Here is a 21,222-nt window from a genome sequence, read left to right on the forward strand (position 1 = left end):
ATTAATCTTTTTTGTCTCCCTTAGAGGCCTGTATAGCTGTTCTCATGATCCAAAGGGAACCCGGCAGTAGGGATGTTGAATGGATTCAAACAGCACTGCCAATAACAACTTAAACAAAAATCTAAAACGTTGAAAAAACAGCTGTTTAAAATATGAGGCACATACAGAACCCATGAAGATGTGGTATAATGGTTTAATTGGCATTTGTTTGGAATGGTTTGCATGGCTCACACTTGTCTTTTGCACTCATGAGTAATGCAGCCACCTCAAACCCCTGCTGATAAAAATACCTTTATATCACATAATACTGTATTTGCTCTGTCTTTTTCTCTCTCTGTCTCTGTGTATTATATAAATATGTAACATACATGCATATACATAAAAGACAAACAGTGGGTTAATTAATGTAAAACTTCATATGGACACATAAGATAAGTTTTGAGTCCAATATTAGCTATTGAGTACTCTTTATACTGTTGAAACAAGCAGGTATATTAGTCAAAGGTTCCTTTAAAGAGTTAATTAACAGCAGAACTATGACCTGTCTGCAAAGAGATATCAACACCTGGCATAAAAACTGATGTCTCAAAAAAGCTGTACTGTGACAGCGCATTGAAAAAAGGGTTGCTGGAAATATTAACTGTGAAATTACATCTATAAGCAGTAAATTATCGAGCCCACATTGTAGACCAATTTTAGAATAGCTAATCAAAGCCAATAAATTTTCTATTCGGGTGAGAGTTGTGGTGGTTAGATCTAATGAGGGCTGTTGATAGACACTCACTGTCCTAATTTCCTGCTTCATCAGAGCGTGTAACTGAAGTGAAGACTGACATCTTCGTCACCAGCTTTGGGCCTGTTTCCGACCACGATATGGTAAGTGCCATTCTATATTGTTACAGTAATAATTTTTAGGGGGGGTTCTATAATAACATGATACCTAACTTTCATTTTTTATATATATTTTGGTTCCAAAATAATGTCAGCTTTTACACTTTACCATAATTGTTAGCTATGACTACATTTAAGTGCCCTTAAATTAGCAACCTCTGTGACTTTAATAATGGGTTTATAACAGGCAATATTCCTGGACCATAGTATAGAATTCCTCTCATACTTAATCATTTTGAATGGATCAGTACCCTTGAGAGAATGATGACTCAGTCCAAATTGGCACACCGCTGATCCAATTGTCAGAAAAGATCATTATTTTAAAGCATGATAAACACTTAAGCCTATAGTCTGAGGCCCAGGCTGTAGAACCCATGTTTTTAAATTAAACGCTGCTGATCAATTGGAAGTGAATTTCCTAGATATTGGCTGGTCAAAGAAGATTAATGATGAGAATCTGAATCATTCCTTTATGGCATGGATATCAAAGCCTAATTGCTGCATAATCACTAGGGAGTCACATGTTCAGAAACCTCTAGCACAGCTGCTGTAGGTGCTGGCCTTAAATTTAAAAAATGATGTAAACAGGGGTAAGTTCCTTTACTTTTTTGCATATAAATGGAACCATGTTCCCTTTCACATGTGAAGGGGCACTATTGAGAAGCCTTGGTCTGATGTATGGCTACTAAACCTTGCTATATCCTCACCATCTGTATAAAAATGAGTACTGGAAATATCCTAATAAAGTAGGCTTTTATTTTTTCCCTATTTAAATTAATCATCTAGCTAATCGAAACACCAACGGAACTGGAAGAGAAAAATATAAGTGGAGGAACTAACACATCAAAGTAACTGATTCTTTTGGGTGTGTAAATTGCTGGGTGTATAAATTAGACCAGTCTCCAAAGTTACACCTGCACTTACATAGCAGTTAATTGAGGTTCTAGCTGAACAACGTAGCATTCCATGATGGGATTATAGATAAAGTGTTTCTCCAAAAATTAGTTATTTTTCATGTGCCACTTTTTGGTACTTTGCCCAATGCCACCATTCTAATGTTGCTCGAAGGGGATGATAGCATTTACACATTACAACTGATTTGAAAACTGCAACAGACAGTTCTTTTAGGATGATATTAAAGCAGGCAGATGTGTCAGTGTGCTGGACTGCACAAACTAGTTGACTGCCCCTTTAGATGCTCAGTCCTTTCCAGTGAAAGGTAATTCAGAAGAATGGGTTGATCAAGTGACCCATGTTCTCAGTGCACACGCACTAAGATGGGAAGCAGCTGCTTTCTAGTGGAGAGTGGGGCATACCTGTACAAAGGCTGCTTGTATTGAGTGGATAACTCTAAAGCCGAAATAATAATTCAAAGCAAGTAATGCATTTGGTGAGTTTTGCCTTTCTTCCACTTGCATATAAATTGCAAACAGATTGTGAAATTCTTACATTTATTTGTTATTTGAAATTATAAGTAAATTACTTCAATGGCAATTTCTTGGACTGCAATTTGTTTAATCCTACTATTATTCACAGTTTGCACTCTGTTGATAAATTAGATAAGTCGCTTCAAGTTGCTTCTCTTCCCTGATTGGCTAATTGATATAACCAGCCAACACAAGGCAACCCAAGTATTTTTTTAAATACTAGTATGAAATTTGAAATTAATCTTCAGTAAATAGTTAGGCTTTTAAACTAAAAATGTAGCAGTTTAGATTTCAAAAGTGATTTAGGATGCCTCCATTTTTGAGTGCTCAATATGGGACACCTTAAAGGGACCTCACTTTCAGAAGGTGGCTGCCCAGCACATTCTGAAAATTGGGATCCTTTAAAATCTCTCAGGTTCAGCACCCCAAATCACTAGCCACTTTTGAAAATCTTAGCTGCTTTTTGCAAGTTGGTTCAGATGTTCACAGGAAGCAAACATTAAAGGATAATGAACGTGATTCAATCAAAAATCATTTTAAAATTAGAATTAATATTTATGAACATTTTCCCCACCTATTTGCTTGGATAGACTATTGTCTGAATGTGGGTAGCCAGTTTCATTGTGGAATTCCAGCAGTGGATGCCACCCTGTTGAGCAATACATTTGGGGATCTTCTCATGGCATAAACTTAAGATCAAGACAGCTTGTAGGCTTATTGATATATATATAGGACTATGCCAAAGCTGGACTTTCTGTCTTACTAAGATTTGGTTGATTCAAGTGATTTAATTATTGAATACAAGTTGAAGCTAATTTGACACTTGATACATGTCTATCTTGATGTGACACTTGGCATTTGGGTAAAAATATAATACTAGAACCTAACATCATCTATTTTCAAAATTAAGCATAGGTGTATATTAAAACAAAGAACTAATATATCAACATCAATATATCTGAATTTATGTGGCACGAGGAACCACGAGGTATGAAAAATAGGATAGTTCCTAAAAATAATTTTATAAACGTACACCACATTCTTAATTTTCACTACACTAATCTTGGGCAAAGACATGCATTGATTTGTTAATAAAATGAAATTTTACAGTAGAGGCTTAGAGTTTATGAACCAGTTTCACATAGGCAGGTGTATTTTAATGTTTAAGGAATTGTTGCTAGTTATGTCACCTATTGCTCATCTACCTTTCAGGAATCCAGTAATATCTGTGTAGCCTGTTGACACCGACCCTACTACTCCCTCTTAGAAACACCTAATACTAAATTTGTGTACTAAGTAAAATGAACATGGAAAAAGAAAGAGAGATGGAACACATAGCATGTGGTTACCATCACCCCAGTCATTTTCCTTCTATGGTCTGTCTCTCTTTCCCCAAACCTTCCATGGTTTTTTAGATGCGAAGCTCCGCAGGGCAGAAATTCTGTCTTCCTATATATTTCTATAGCAACTAGCACAATGGGGCCTGGCCTTTGGGTGCTCCTGCAATATACGTAAAATAATAACAGTACAAACAAAGAAATAATAATAAATAATAGCCAGAGAGAGGCAGCAGATAGGATTAGGAAAACACAGAAAATATTAAATCATTTATTTTCTGGGCTTTACAGGCCTCCCCGAAAGCAACAACCCTAAAATATTTGGCAATTATGTGAATTATTGTGTGGATACAAAGGGTTAATTTATTTTTCTCTGATTACATTCCCATTAATGTAAATGTGACCAATCCTAGCTGTGAATGGTGCAGTCTGATTCTTGTCTGGCTTGTTTAACTACATATTTACTAGAACTACAGCAAGGAGTTTTGGGAACTCTATTTTCCTGCTCTGTTAAGTCATGTCCCGTGCCACAGAAATCACACCCATTCTGGTGAGAAGATCTGACCATTTGATGTTAAAACTGGCTTTCTGATAGCTTTCATCTGAGAAGAATAGCTAACCTTAATGAGGTGTGAGCATAGCCAAAGCATGTTCATTTTTAAATGTCAGTGAATGCTCTGGGAAAAGGTTTTGCGGGGTAGAGGAGCCTACAGTCAGGAAGAGCAGAGTGCCTGACTAGATCCATAAATACTTCCTCTCTGCTTTTGTTCCTCTTCCATCAAATTATTTGGTCACACAACTGATCTTCTCTCAACTTCAGATCCCCCTGCACCAATATCCAGTGACTGATTGAGCTCCTTAGTCTCCTCCTTCCAAACTTTCACGTCATCCCATTGTATTCCCTTTCCTCAGTATCAGTGCGGGTGAACAATTGCTTCTATGCTGCAAGGCTGTCATTTCCTGTGTTTATCTTTCACCACGCTTTTGAGTCGGAGGAAGTTTTGGGTAGAGCTCGGAGAACATGATGAAAGCCCAACAATCTCCTGTCACCTGCTGCTCATAAGCCACCGAGCCCTCTCACCTCTGCTTTGGTACAAACATTGGTGTGAAATCCTGACCCCACTGAAGTCAGTGGCAAAAGTCCCATTGACTTAAGTGGTTCCTCATGTGGGCCTTGATCCAGCAAAACCCTTTAGCATGTACTTAACTAGAAGCATGTGAGGAGTCCCATTGAAGCCAAATAATCCTGCCCCCAGTTGTGGGATGGAGTAGGAGTCACTAGGTGATTGAAAACAATAAAAATACTAATGTGATTAGAATTAAGCACATGCTAAAATGGCTTGCTGGATCAGGGCTTAAAGAAACATTTAGCCACATGTGACTAAACCATTTGACTATGTGCAAGGAATTTGATTATGAATATCATACCAAGATAACAGATGAAGCACAAAGACATACAGTAACCTTTCCCGTCTAAATAGCCTGTAATGCTTCTGATAGTTTACTGATTAGAAAACATCTCACAATGGTTTCTGCTCCATGAAATACTAACATTTGTTAAAAATAAATGGAGGAGTAAAGGTGGTCTGGTATGTGGGAATCTGGTGTGGAACCTAATTTCTTCCATTATTCTTTCCAGAGTGTCTGTCTTTCCTGATTGTATTCTTGGATAGATGTGTAGTTCTGTTACTTGTATGTGTAATATATGTCTATATATTTTCAGTGATGGCAGGGCCATTTTCCTTCATGGTTTGCCATTGGTTCTTTATCAAAAAGTCTAAGGGGAGACTCAGTCTTCAGCCAAAAACAATGGATGATTGCACAGTGTAATTTTAAATCGCAGTGTTTTTCAATAGCTTCATAATAATCACAGCATCATAGCAGTTACAGATGGAAGAGACGTTTAAAGTCACATAGTTTAGCCTCATGTCATACACGATTATTTCCTAAAAAATAATGATCATACTTAATCATCACACTTCATCAATTATGTGATTTATTGTGTGGATACAAAGGGTTAATTTATTTTTGCAGTGCATTGTTCAAATATGTCCTTTTAGCCATTATTATTTCTAATATTAAATCTTTTCTATCATTCCCTGTTGGAAACTATTCCATGATTTTATGTATCTTACTGTCTGATATATATATTTTTATATATTACAACTGTTTTGCAATTTCATCCTATTGCTTCTGGTTATGCTGCTTTGTGCCATGATAAAAAAAAAATTCATTCCTTAATGAGCAATGGTTACTGTCAAGGATGAATTCTCTTCTCATTTACACTGATGTAAATCAGGAGTAATACCCTACTTTCAAACTATTGTAAATGAGGAGAGAATCAGGTGTCCTGTCCCATCCCCCATCTCCTCAATTGTTGCCTAGGCAAGCTACAAGTTTGGTCCAAATCTTCCCTTGACTTCTCTCTGTACAGTCCAGTGATTCTGTGCACTGAGCTCTTGCACACTTTCTTCATAAATCATTTCTGCCATAATTTTCAGTGATCTCTTGAACTCCCCCACAACTTGGCTACATAGGGCTAGAATTGAAGGCAATATTCCAGGTGCAGTCTCACAAAGGTTTATTTTATAGCAAAAGACAAATAGTTTCCAACTCTATTACATAATGCTTCAGCATATGCAGTCAAAATATCATATCTATTGTAAACTCATATATTACTTGCTGTCCATAATGCTTTCTAAGTTTCTTCCTGACATTTGTTTAGTTTAAATGAGTACCAAAGCTGTAACCATCTTAATAACAATCTTTAGACATGCTATACTGGTCTCATAATCTTGCTCTTACAAAAATGCTAAACGTTTATCTGTCAAACACTTGTATGGAAAAATATGACATCTTGAGAGTTTTCCTGTTGTATGAATTGCTCTAGGAATATACAATAGATGTATTTTTCCGTCAAAGTTGGAGAGATGAGAGACTAAAATTCAAAGGACCCATGACAGTCCTCCGGCTAAATAATTTAATGGCCAGCAAGATTTGGACACCTGATACTTTTTTCCACAATGGAAAGAAATCAGTGGCTCACAACATGACGATGCCGAACAAACTACTACGAATTACAGAGGATGGGACACTGCTGTATACAATGAGGTAAGAATAAGAATACAGCATTTTTTCATTTCACTTGAAATTACTACTTTTTACAGTACAATTTCCTCAAACAGAATGGAGAAATATGTCTTTTTGAAGATAATTGTATATTTGAATATTAGACTTATTAATTATTTTCACAATAGGCCATATAATAATTGACTTAAATTCAGGAGTTTACAAAATAATCTTTTTTCTCATGCTATACCATGGCCATTTTTACGCTCTCTGCTGTGATTCTGAAAGGCACCTAAGGGAATTAGGCCTACAGCATCAACTAGCTTTTAATGGACCTGAAATTGGAGTTGCTTTTGAGAATCCCAGCCTAAAAGCACAATGAAGCCTGAAAGTTTGCTACGCACATTCTAGTGAACTAGGCCTAAAATGTAAAGATTTTTTTTTTTGAGTACTATGGAAAACAGACTCTGAGGACTAGAAAAATGAGGGCACAGAGGTTTTTGCACACTTTCCTTGTTCCAGGGGAAATATAGGACATTAGAGTCTAAAAATGGACATTAATTGTTTTAGACATAACAGGAAAAGCAAGTGGTCTGAAGAATTTGTGAAAATATTGGGGAACATGTTGTTTCATTGATAGACATTACTCTTTTTATTAGCAATGTATCATTCTACTCATGGATAATTTGGATAATGATGAACTTGTGCTAAATGCTAGTCAGCAAAGTAAATAACGAATTAATTCCACGCATTGTTATAGAACACAAAGATTTGGACTGAAAAGCTTTATAACAAACAATCGGAAAAGAATGTTGTTTTTTGGTTTGCTTGTATTCTTGTTTTTGGCATCTAGACAGTTGCCAGTCTACAGGTTTTGTCTATGATTCAAAGTATAAAATAATTCTTTAGACTAATCAAGCTGGTCAGATTTATACTTGTGTGAGTACTGAGATTTCTTTTAACACCTCTAAAAATGTTTAAAAAGGGGACAGGTGTCCCCAGTGTTTTGAGAAATCCAAATCTCCATGCTCCTGGGAGCATGTCAAATATGTTCAATTTATTCTGAAACATCTTTCAATACTGTCTAAGCTGGAGTCAGACCTTTTCGGCTGGCAGGGATACAAGTTCAGGTCAATTTTTCTTGTCTCCCCAAATTCTTGGATGTTGGGGACCTAATACACAAGAGCATCACTTTGCAGTGCACTGTTCAAATATGTCCTTTTAGCCATTATTATTTCTGTCTTCCTCACCTTTCACTTGTAAAAGTGCATGCATGCAATTGCTATATGGTATTCAATCATTACAGTCCTTTCCTTGCTGATGTGTGGTGCTTGACTTTTTCAGGGACAATATATATCCTGTTGTCATAAGCCTTCTCTATTTTACCTGTCTTACTGAGCAATATTTTTGCATCCAAGCCGATCAAATCTTTATTTTTATCAATCAGGAGCTTGAATTTATCCCAATATAATGCACCAACAACAAGGTTTTCATTTTAGGTACATTTCAATCCTCAAACCACATTAGAACCACTTCAGTAAGGCCAGGATTTTACCCTAAGTGTTTATGTTGTTGAGAGATTACAGAAGTATATAATATGAAGGCAGTGGAAGTTTTGTCAGAGTAAGAAGTATGTGATCTATCTTAATATAATTTCTTAATGTCTGAACCTTATATTATATAATGAATGTCTGACTCTGTTGGGTTGTCATTATCACCAATACATCTCTTTAACAAACTGGTACTGGACATTCTAAAGAACTGTGCTTAAAATGGGAAAAGTGCATCTACAGAACTCCATTTCTATTTCATGTGCAGTGGAACTGTCAATTGGGATTTAAGAAGTGGGTGTTCAAACTTTCTGTGTGGCCTCAGGAATCATTTACTGTGGCCTACCAAATAAAATAATTTTGAAAACTTTATGGGGAAGTCTGTTTCCAGACCTACACGGCCAGTTCATTCTTCCTGGGTTGTCAACTTTCCTGCAATGTTTGCACCAATCTATTGATTTTGGTTCATTACCAAACTGAGTCAGACGTCAAGAAAAAAAGGGCCTAATATAATGCCCATTGAACTCAGTGGAAAGCATCTCATTAATGCCAGTAGACCATGTGTCAGGTCCGTATTGTATTGCATCTTTTATATGAAATGAAGGCTTATGTTGCAACATCTGATGCCCGTGGCTGATGATATTAAGTAACTGGAAAATTGGCCAAACACAAAGCTACTGAAGAGGAAACTAAACAAGCTCTTTAACATGTTGTCCATTATTGTCCTGATTGTCCCATTACTCAGGCAAAACTCCCATTATTGTCCATGAGAATTTTGCCTGAGTAAAGACTCCAGGAACAAATTAAACAATATTAGAAGACTTGTGGAAGATTTCAGGCCAGTCAAGCAACATCTAGAGCTGAGCAAAGATTTACAGCAAGAGTGAAAAAAAAAGTCACATTTTAAAAAAGTTGTTCCAAACCGTCTTTTAGAAGTTTGTGAACTATGACAAGAATTCTTTGGATTTCTCTTGTTACTCACTTAGCAAATGTATTTTATAATTGTATTTATGACATATTCCTTTATATAAATTGTATATATAATTTTGTTTGTTAACTGCATGAAGCCATAATATTTTCTTTTGCTTATGAATCCATTGTAGACTGACTGTGAGAGCAGAATGTCCAATGCATTTAGAAGACTTTCCAATGGATGCACATGCTTGCCCATTGAAATTTGGAAGCTGTAAGTTTATTTTTAACTCAGGTTCCCCCTTTTAAGGCCACCTTACAAATATTTCACATCAGATCAGAGCAGAAGATTATTTAAAAACATAGAAACTTGTGGGTTTTTTTCAATCTTTCCCATTTTTTTTAAATGAACATTTTCTACATGACTAAATATAATCCAACATCTTGTCTAGGCATCAGCCAAAGAGATAAATGGCTACTCTCCAAAGACGTAGTTGCAGCATGGCATACAGAAACCCACTTTAAGCTTGACTGCAACTGAATTTTAGTTTGAGAATGAGTAAGATCAGTAATATAGATCCATGGATGGATGAACTGATTCAGATAAAAGTGAACCTCTTCCCCCCAAATTTGCACATTTTTGAAATCAAATACAAACCAATTCTTTTCTAAGATGCGCAAATATTTCCATCTCTTTTTAAAAATTGGAACTGAAGCAGAGGTATAATGAAAAAAAGGTGATCTTGTCGCACTTCTGGAGATAAAGCCGTTACAAATCTCATGAGAGAGTCCCATTCTTTCAAGATTTCTAGCTCAGATGAGCAGATTTATGGTTGAAAATTGAATCCTGTTGATGTCAATTGGAGTTTTGCTGCTGCCTTAAATGGGGCCAGGATTTCACTGAAGAAGTTTAGTTTAGGTAAGCATCCTGGCTGAGACCAAACTCTTGACTCTTTTGAGAGTCATCCATCACAAATATTCCCATTTTGCAGATAAAGATATTATTTTAAAATAATTTAATAAAGTACACATATCAAAAAGCTGAATTGTGAGAAAGTGCTTGGATCAGAAAAAATAACAGGAGGACTTTATTTCATCTAGTTCAACATGAAAAAAGATGACAAAATGAGTGCACATTTAATAGGATACAAATTGTTTCCTCAATGGCTATTTCTCTTTCCAGTAGAAATGGGTCATTTCACTGATAATGGATAATTATTCATTCAATTCATTCCTCACTAGGTACCAGACAATGTGATAATTTACTTTGAAATGAATGGCCCTATATTTACTCTAAGAAAGGATTGATCTATAGCCTCTAGACAGCTACCAGTCTTCTACACACAATTTTGAATAGTGCTGGGATTCAGAGAATAAAAAGCTTAGAAACTTTTAGTGCAGCTGGCCAGAATTTGGTACCTTTTGAATGCCAAACTTTCTTTCAGCTCTTCCAGGAAACATTTCTCACTATCTCCTGTGAATCAGAAGAAAATAAATAAAACCTCCAACTATAATAGGGCATGTGACTACAAGTGTCCACCAGGAAGCCTACCAAATATGTTTAATTTGTTTTGAATGTTCTTTCAAGAGTCTCTATTCTAGTCTAGGCTCTCTCTGGCTGGCTGTTTACCTTACAAAGTGTTTGGATTTTCAGATGTACAAGGCAAGTTCTCACAAGCAAATGGGAAAGGAATTCTCTGTAGATACAAACAAAATAAGGATGGAAGCAGGATAGATAAAATGAATGCATGTACAAATATAAAATCCTTAATACAAAATTAAAATAAAACAAACAATAATATCTTTAGATGTATTATTTTTGGCTCTGATCATGTTTCCTCTGCCCTATACTCTGCCCTATATTTCATTATTTTTATTACCATCAGTGTGTATGATTGCTCTTCAAATGAATTAACTAGGGAGTAGGGGTCAGATCCTGCAGTGATGTCAATGGGAGTTTTACCAATGACTTCAATAAGAAGAGTGTCTGCTATTTGGAGCTAGATATGATGTGTGTTTGTATGTTCCAAGCTTCCTTCACAAAACTCCATGACCAAAACACACACTGAACTTTAACAGCCCTGCTACTTCAGTCTCGGACTCTTGTGCAAGGCACGATCAAATATATTGACTGTTTTGTAAAACGTACAACAAATGGTATCCCTTTTGAGGGCACAAAATGAATTTCCTCTGAGAAAAGGAGTGCTGCCTTCCTGGCATCATTCCACTTCTGCTGCTCTGAAGCTCCCTGGAGACTGGGCTTTTGTAGTTTTGGAGGCATGAATAAAGGTTATAGCTAATCTATGCAATATCATCTCAACACCAAACTTGCAGAGACTTTGTGAATCAGTTAATGGTGATTCAGTCATCATTAAGATGCTTGGTGAAGTAGAACCCCCACTTTAAGGTGGCTTCCAAGTGTGGTGGCTAGAAAAAGCTAAGCTACCAAGTCGCTGGCTTATGTAGTAGCTTGGAGTTATTGTGGGGGCACAGGTGCTTTATAAAGAATTCCCTGGTCTTCAGGGATCTGAAATCACTACCTGTTCCCTGAAGAAGGTGAATCATATCGTGGGGGTGAGATGGCAAACATTTTCTTCCTAAATGGCATGATAAGGAGAAAACTTTGACAGTTTCCAGTATGCTACACTCATTTCCCCAGAGAGGATGATATGGCCCTAGGATTGGAGCTGAGGTCTCAGAATTAGAACTGGTTAAGAATTTTTTGATGGAATGTTTTTTCCTAGGAAAATGCTGTTTTATCAACCCCCCCCCCCCAAAGTTAGCAAAAATGTATCAGTTTTTAAGGTTTAGGATGGATTTTCTGGCCAAAATGAGAGCAACCAAGATCTCAGAATAGCCAATAGCCTGGTAGTTAGGGCACTCACTTTGCATGTGGGTGACTCAGCTTCAAGTCCCTGTTTTGTTTGACTCTATCCTGACTATTGGCTGTTCTGGGGTATAAAATTCAGAAAAAAATGTAAAAGGTCTTTGGTTCATTCCATTGTGGAACAAAAACAAATGTCAAAACCTTTAAATTTGTCATGAAACAAAATTCTTGTTTTCTGACCAGCCATACTTTGAAGTTAAAGCCTAGTTTATTAGCCCATTGTCTCCCTGAATCTCAATTTTTTTCCTTCTATTTACCTTGCTGACACCCAAGCATGGGGGGTTTAAACATACATAGATAGAGCAAAATGCATTCATGATGCAGTCTCATTTCCATTATTACCATATTAGTTTCAGCAGTTTCTGAATTATCTAAGAGTATTGGAAATCTTTTGCCATGCTATCCGGTGAGTGATACAGTTTCCAGGTCATTTTTATTTGGAAAAGAAACGTGTTATCATATTCACATGAAGGTGGGAAGATGGCTAAACATGACCGTAGTTTTCTGTGGTGAGATTTATCCTCAGGAAAAAGGAGGCCAGGCCTTACACTTACCCATAAGTTGGGAGGCATATTTCAATACTCATGGACCACCAACACTGCATATTTTGACTAAATCACATAGCATGTCTGAATGAACCTAAGAGAATATTAGCCTGAATAAAGGCTTCTCATGGTCACAAAAGCCACTCCATAAACTAAAATCTTATTATTACAGCTAATGGCTTGACACAGCAGTGATTGCCCAGCAATGTCTGGATTGAATTGTGCTGGACAAGAGCTTTTTCATTTCCTCCATCATTATATACTTCTTTCTGGAACTGATTCTAGAAAGGTCTCACAGCAATGGGGGTGGCACATATATTCCATGGATTCTGCCCATGTTGTCAAGGCCAGTAAATGCTCCAAAACTAAAATAACTTGCCAAAATATCATCCTAAGCAGGAGGAGGTTCCAGTTGACTGGGGCACTTTATAACAAATGCTTAAGAGGCTTCTGGAACAACAGAAAGGCATATGTTGGCAAGGACAATATCAGAAAGGGAGATGTTCTCCTCACCTCTATGCACAAAATCTGATTGTCAGTTCAGTTAACATTTTCCATTCATATAAAACCAAAGTCACTCAGGAAAGCAGCAGTGGTAATAAGGGCATAGGACATATGTTGTCATTTATCTAATACCTGCATCTCTACCTTCGGGGCGGGGGGGGGAGTTACAAAATGAATTTGAAAGCAAAGCTGACAACTCTCTTCTCCACACTGGTTAGGCCTCAGCTGAAGTACAGTGTCCAATTTTGGTCACCAATGTATAGAAAGGATGTAGAGAAACTGGAAAGGATCCAGAGGCGAGCGACAAAGATGATCAAAGGGATGGAATGCAAGCCATATGAGCAAAGGCTGAAGGAAGTGGGTATGTTTAGTTTAGAACAGAGGAGATTAATGGGGGACATGATAGTGGTCTTCAAATTCTTGAAAGGCTGCCATATAAAAGATGGAGAAAAATTGTTCTCTTTTGCCACGGAGGGCAGGACAAGAGGCAATGGGTACAAACTAAAACACAGCAGATTTTGATTAAATCCTAGGAAAAACTTCTTAACTGTAAGAACAGTAGGACAATGAAACAGACTGCCCAGGAAGTATGTGGAAGCTCCTTCACTGGATGTTTTACAAAGGAGGCTGGATAGCCACCTGTCTTGGATGGTTTAGACACAACAAATCCTGTATCTTGGCAGGGGGTTAAACTAGATGACCCTTGTGGTCCCATCTAATCCCATGGTTCTATGAGTCTATGAATCTGTAATACTGTAGTTATTTGAAAAGACAAACTGATTTTCAGAAGAGCAGAGAACCCAAAACTCTCACTGATTTCTAATGGAGTTTTGGGTTCTCAGCACTTTTGAAATTCAGGCCCTTGTCTTCTAACCTGTCCTCATACTCCAGAATTAGTAGAGTGCTTTCAATTGAGGAATAATATTTTCACCTTTCCATTATGCCGATACAGATTAATGGGAAAATGTTTGCATGTATGAATTAATTGCACAGTTACTAGGACATGATTTTGCATTTACCATGGTTTCCAATAAAGTTACCACTTATTTACATTGTTACTTTGAAATAATGTACGCTATTAATGGCTGATCCAACTCCAGTGGAAGTCAGTGCACTGACAAATGGCAATGGTCCCTTTTACTTTAATGGTGCAGGAGCAAACCCCATAAAATTCCTTTTATCACCACTCTCTATCAACTCCATCTTCTCAGCTTCCAAGTACATCTTATGAACTGATACAGTAAGCTATTAGCCCACAAGTGAGGTCATGTAAATAAGATGCCCAGGCTCTCCTAGCCACTTGCCACTCCCAAACTTGCACAGACATGCTCCCACACTAAGTGCTCTAAGTGAGGTCCATTAGATTGCAGAATACTATACCAGGAAAAATGATGGATGAATCATTTACAACATGAAGAGAAAAAATATTCACATATAGTCTGATTTTTGGTTAGTGACCTAGTCATTACAGGACACAAATACTTGAGTGGAACATGCAATGCAATGCTATGTGTGTAATACCACTGATTCATTTATGTAACACACTAGACTTAAACTGGATTGCAGAGAATGGGAAGAGAGTCTATAGTGAACTGCAAAGCTTGTTTTCTTTCTTTTTGTTAAGTATATAAATGTAAGTAAGTGTGAACAAGGATAAGGACTTTCAGCACTCTCCAGAGATAGCAGGTATAGAAAAATATATTCAGCATAGTTCAGAGTCATCCAAGCCCAGGCAGTCTCAGGGCTTGTCTATATGAGCAGTTAGTGCATGGCAAGCTGGAATGTAAATCTATCCCACACTATGCTGCCATGCACTGTCTATGCCGACCCTACTGCCAAGCACTAAAAGTTCTGTAGTGTGCTTTGATCTACTCTAATTTCAAAGCGGGGTAGATCAAAGCACTCTAGTATTCTGAAGGGTCCACACAGACAGTAAGTGCATGTCATGCTAGTGCAAGATATATTTACACCCCAACGTGTTGCATACAAACTGATAAGATAGTCCAGCGTGGAGGCCTGTCTGGGCTTAGATGGATTTGTGGCCTCTGTGCCACTTAAGTCTCATAAAACAGGGTGAGTGGGGAATGATGGTCTACAGATGGGGTGTCCATGCAGACGGTAGAGTTCTAATCATGCTGACGAAGAGGAGACCATTGAAGCTTAGCTGGGGGAGGTTTATTTGGACCCCGTGGCCCAACCCATAATGCATATAGGTACAGAGGGGTCTGGCTGCTGTCTCCCATCATGGTCTGGAAGCTAGAAAAATGGAAGTGGTCCTTGGCATGCCCATGAATGAAGGGATGCAGATTTAATGCCCCATCCCCACTTGGTGTTTCCTGCACAAAGTCTGATATACTCAGGCTTTTCAATATCAGGAATGGGACAGGGAAGAGATGGATTTCTTCCTCTCGGATTTAAAAGGCAGTACTCTACCTTTGCAATATAATGTAAAAGGCTAGGAAATGAAATCTTTTTTCTTTTAAATTAGATGCCTATACCAGAGCAGAGGTTGTGTATGAATGGACAAGGGAACCAGCAAGGTCTGTGGTTGTGGCTGAAGATGGCTCTCGATTGAACCAATATGATCTTCTGGGGCAAACTGTGGACTCTGGAATTGTTCAGTCCAGTACAGGTGTGTAATAAAGCATTGTCTTGTTGGGAGTGAGAAAAATTTATATTGATAAGATGCTTTAACCTGCCAGAACAGAACTTAAAAAGTAAAAGAGATAAAAATTGTAATGCAAAGTGATTGTAAATAGGAGGGCATTGATATCTAAAATGGCAGTGTGTTCTGGTACAGTAAATATCTTCACACTTGAACTGATGGTTAAAATGTTTTATCAATAGGAAGCCTACAATAGTGACAAACAGTATCTAAGCAGAAGAAATATAGTAATGTACATCAAAAAGGAAGTATTCATCTCATTCTTATCATCTCTCTATCTTCTCACTGTGATAGTTTCCTGCTATGAATGGGGGGAAAATTACAAGTTGTTATGAGAAAGGACAATATCTTGCGAATAAATATTTTTTTCATTATAAATCACTGTATATGGAGCTTATATGCCAGATAAAGGCCCATATAAGGGCAGAAAGCAAACCTGTTTGTTGTTTTAAATATATCATGAGAACTGAAGCACAGTTGTGGTTAGAATTAACAAAAGTTCAATAATTACAGTAAAATAGGCTTAAAATGGACTCCTAATATTAATAACAGAAAGACAAAATTTGAAATATAAGCACTCTAGAAGGGTCTTAAAATCTCATATTTCATCTCCCAAACAGATACTTTGGGTGCAAAAATTTTGTTTTACAAGCATAAATGCTGATTGGAAAGTCCAAATGTGGGATGTAGAAGTCCTATTAAAAGGCACCATGAAATCTATGATGGAAGAATAGGCTTTTACTTAAGGAACCTGATCATGAGTCAGAAAATCTGGGTTCAAGTCCCAGCTCCGCCACAGAGGTTATTGTCTGACTTTAGGGAAATCATTAAATATTTTTCTGTGCTTCAGTTCTAAATTTATTATTGTATCTTAAAAGCTCTGAGATCCCCTAATTGAAGTTACTACAGATAAGTGCAAAGTATTTTTATTTTTGGCGCTACTTACAGATGATTAAATCTGATCTGTTAATTTCCAGTGCAAAACTATTTGCTGTCAGGCATAAACAAACAATACTCACTCACCATCATAGTATCATATGGCTATGATTTCTGGGCAGGATAAACAATTTTGCTCGTCCACTGCTCAGCATTCATTTCAAATAGCTTTAATTTATTTATTTTGGCTAGTTCTTAAAAGCAGTATTAAGCTGAAAGTTGGGTATCAACAAGCTATGACACTGTTGATGGGATTGAATGGTCAATGGATCGTAAAGAATCGCTCCATTAGGAGAAGTAGCCACATTATATTGAAAGTGACAGAACCAGTGGATCAATTACAGTAGTACATTTACACCTGAATAAATAGAGAGCTTTTTTAATGCTATTCACAAAAAGAGTCCACTGAGAGTGAGCCCTCTAATACAGTCTTCCTGTGACTACACAGCTTCGGGAATTTACAAACAGACCTAGTGAGTCAACTACATTTCAGAACAAAAAAGGATCTGCTAGGATACTTGCAGGTCCACTCTAGAAAACTAAACAGAATTTAAAATTCAAATCACTGCTCAAGAATTATTTCATCAGTTCCATCAGGAATGATACAGCTTAAGCAGAAGAAATAAGGAGTTCAAGTGTGCAATAATATCAAAACAAAATTAAGAGAGCTGTTTAAAATGTATTAATAATGGTTGTTTGTTATGTAGTGCCAAAGGCGTACAAGGTGCTTCACAGGCAAATAAAAAGACAAAGGGTGAAATCCTAGCCTAATTGAAATCAGTGGTAGCTTTGCCATTTACTTGTGTGGGGCCAGAATGTCACCCAAGGTTCCTGTGCTAAAGGCCAATAAAAGTGATAAACAATAAGGATCACATCCTAAGCTCCTTACTCTAGCCACTGTTGCCCTGTCTTGTAGAACTGAGCTCAACAGGGGATCTATGGGAGGAAAATTCTGTGAGACTTCCTCATGGTGTTTCATCTGAATTTCTCTACCTAGTAGATGGGTAAGAAGGAAAGCTAGATTGCCCTTTCCCTCCCCGAAAGGACAAAGCAGAGGGTTCTGCCTCATTCCCATGTATCTTGGGAATGCCAGAGGCCAGGGATATTTCTGAGGAAGTCGTGTGCCTCAAGCCTTGCTTTTGGATGTCCTGCCCCCCTCGAGTTCCCAGACAGTACAGATTCCAATGGGGTCATGATGCTTGGCAATACTCCACATGTGGCTCTTTCTGTGACCACCCGCAAAAGGGGTTTCCACAATACAGCATGACCTCTACAGCATAAATCCCCTTTAGGACTTCATGAATGAATGATTCTTGCCCTTCCTAGGCCCCATTTTTGTCTCTGGCTCACCTCCTCCCCACGTGTGTATCTGCGATCCCTGTGGAGGGCTTTTTGCAGGGTACCAACAAGGAAGGGATGGAGCCGTAGAGGAATCTAACCTCTCCCCATTCTACAGAGAAGGGCCAGATCTGAGTGCAGACGTAATAGAGAATGACTGAGGACTCACATTTTACTTAGCAAAACTCTCACTGAAGGGAATAGGATTTTACCTGAGTAGAAAATTATTAAAGGTCTCTGGCTTTGAGCCTGCAGGCTCTGAGAGTGATTATAGTGTCATTCCGACAATCTCAGAAAGGAACAATGCCCCTTCGCAAGAGACCAGAGTTGTGACATAAGGAAGGTAAAAAGAAATTCAAGAAGTACTGAGACAGAGATACTAAGGCTTCTTCTACAGGGAGAATTGCTAAAGTTACACCATCAAGGGCCAGAACTGGGCTAGCTGCACCTGTGCAAATCCTTTGGTATAGAAGGGCAAAACCAATTTAAACCATGATTTGTTCCAGTACAGCTTAACAGGCTTTTTCTGCCTATGCTAAGTGATTGTTGCAGTGCACCTCCACTGGCTGAAATCTCTGGTGCAGAAAAGCCTAATTGAATCAGTTTTGCCGCTTAGGAACTATTTTGACCAAAATAGTTGACTTTTTCCTCTGCCCAATGGAAGGTAAAAAGGTACATAAAGAGTCAGAAACTTGGAAAGATACTTAAACCATGTAGTTAATACTAGATATAGTACATGATAATTCAATACAAAGGAGATAGGTACCTTATAAATACTTAAGAAAGACAGATAATAGATCTTTAAACAACCGAAGACAGACCTAAGAAATGTAATCCCACCACGATCATCATTTTTGGAGCATTCTTACAGGTAAACTGAATTATATTTTAGAGATATTCCATATGCTTTTTTCCTACTTCCTCCTGCACAAGCATAAGTGGCTAAACATATAGCTGAATTTTGTACAGTGGATACCTTCTGGAACAAAGACCTGTTACTGTACAGATGCAGGGACACTACAAAGGACTGAAAACAACAGTTATTAAATCCTAAAAATAAGCCAGTTAAATAATCTTCTTTGCACCAAAGTTGCACATACGACAGAATCTTCTTCAGTTAATACCTGATAAAGGAATACAGTTGTGGAAGAAACAGATCTATCATTCACAAAGTCACTGTTTCACAAAGATCTGTAAGTGGAATCTTTTCTCCATGACACTTGCCCTAAGCAAAATATTACTGCAGCTCAAACATGGTTAATAATCAAATATTGTTTTTGCTTTCTACTCCACTCAGTTATGGGAACTACCATCTCCCTGAAATGTAAACGTGGGAGTTACTGCAGCAATTAGAAAAGGAGGACTTGTGGCACCTTAGAGACTAACCAATTTATTTGAGCATAAGCTTTTGTGAGCTACGGCTCACTTTATCGGATGTATTCAGTGGAAAATACAGTGGGGAGATTTCTATACATAGAGAACATGAAACAATGGGTCTTACCATACACACTGTAACCAGAGTGATCACTTAAGGTGAGCTGTTACCAGCAGGACAGCGGGGGGCGGGGGGGAAGGAACCTTTTGTAGTGATAATCAAGGTGGGCCATTTCCAGCAGTTGACAAGAATGTCTGAGGAACAGTGGGGGGTGGAGAGGGGGAATAAACATGGGGAAATAGTTTTACTTTGTGTAATGACCCATCCACTCCCAGTCTCTAATGAAGCCTAAGTTAATTGTATCCAGTTTGCAAATTAATTCCAATTCAGCAGTCTCTCGTTGGAGTCTGGTTCTGAAGTTTTTTTGTTAAAGAATTGCAACTTTTAGGTCTGTAATCGAGTGACCAAAGAGACTGAAGTGTTCTCCAACTGGTTTTTGAATGTTATAATTCTTGACGTCTGATTTGTGTCCATTTATTCTTTTACATAGAGACTGTCCAGTTAGACCAATGTACATGGCAGAGGGGCATTGCTGGCACATGATGGCATATATCACATTGGTAAATGCGCAGGTGAACGAGCCTCTGATAGTGCGGCTGATGTGATTAGGCCCTATGATGGTGTCCCCTGAATAGATATGTGGACACAGTTGGCAACAGGCTTTGTTGCAAGGATAGGTTCCTGGGTTAGTGGTTCTGTTGTGTGGTGTGTGGTTGCTGGTGAGTATTTGCTTCAGGTTTGGGGGCTGTCTGTAAGCAAGGACTGGCCTGTCTCCCAAGATCTGTGAGAGTGATGGGTCGTCCTTCAGGACAGGTTGTAGATCCTTGATGATGCGTTGGAGAGGTTTTAGTTGGGGGCTGAAGGTGATGGCTAGTGGCATTCTGTTATTTTCTTTGTTGGGCCTGTCCTGTAGTAGGTGACTTCTGGGTACTCTTCTGGCTCTATCAATCTGTTTCTTCACTTCAGCAGGTGGGTATTGTAGTTGTAAAAATGCTTGATAGAGATTCTTGTAGGTGTTTGTCTCTGTCTGAAGGGTTGGAGCAAATGTGGTTGTATAGTAGAGCTTGGCTGTAGACAATGGATCATGTGGTGTGGTCTGGATGAAAGCTGGAGGCATGTTTCAACAGAGCCAGAAGAGTACCCAGAAGTCACCACAATCTTGCAGAGTTTTTTGATGTTACTCATGAGGTTTGGATTTGCCAAAAATTCCATGCATAAACAGGTGGCTGCCTTTTACACGTATCCCTCCTAGTTTCCAAGGTTTACTGGGTGTTGGGGCACTACAAACATTCTCCAAGGTATAGGATTTTTAATTGGACCAATCCACCTGATTCTCTCTCTTCTTTTCTGCCACTCTCATAGCCACTACTTTGTGCCCTCATTTTCAGATCTAGAACAGGATGGTGGTTACTTCCAAACTGGCTATAGAAAGGGGTTTGCATATGCCACACGTAGTAGGACTAAAATATCCTTTCAGTGTTCTGACTATTGTATGGTGGCAAGGGAAGAATCTGAAGAAGAATCTACAAGCCTTGCATGTAGCTGTCACTACTACATTGATTTAGCAAATGTTATTTATAAATAACTATTATTGCTGCTACTAGTACGTTTAATGAAAGAGGAGTCAGTGAAACCTTTTTCATTTTTGAGATGCATGTGAAACTATTGTCACTCCCCAACAATCATTGCATTTCTTATCAATGTAGCAAGTCTTTAAAATGTCCCT

The 21,222-nt window shown here is 38.0% G+C and overlaps 1 protein-coding gene across 1 annotated transcript in view; it reads left to right on the forward strand.

The window, feature by feature from the left end:
- The window catches only part of GABRA1 (gamma-aminobutyric acid type A receptor subunit alpha1), a 56,338-nt gene that overhangs the window by 14,356 nt on the left and 20,760 nt on the right, over nucleotides 1-21,222 (forward strand). The window contains exons 4-7 of the mRNA XM_074960642.1: nucleotides 809-876; nucleotides 6,546-6,766; nucleotides 9,378-9,460; nucleotides 15,611-15,754. Of these exons, the coding sequence (XP_074816743.1) occupies nucleotides 809-876; nucleotides 6,546-6,766; nucleotides 9,378-9,460; nucleotides 15,611-15,754 (516 nt within the window). The remainder of the gene's footprint in view (nucleotides 1-808; nucleotides 877-6,545; nucleotides 6,767-9,377; nucleotides 9,461-15,610; nucleotides 15,755-21,222) is intronic.

Source organism: Natator depressus, chromosome 8 (assembly GCF_965152275.1).
Source record: "Natator depressus isolate rNatDep1 chromosome 8, rNatDep2.hap1, whole genome shotgun sequence".
NCBI lineage: Eukaryota > Metazoa > Chordata > Testudines > Cheloniidae > Natator > Natator depressus.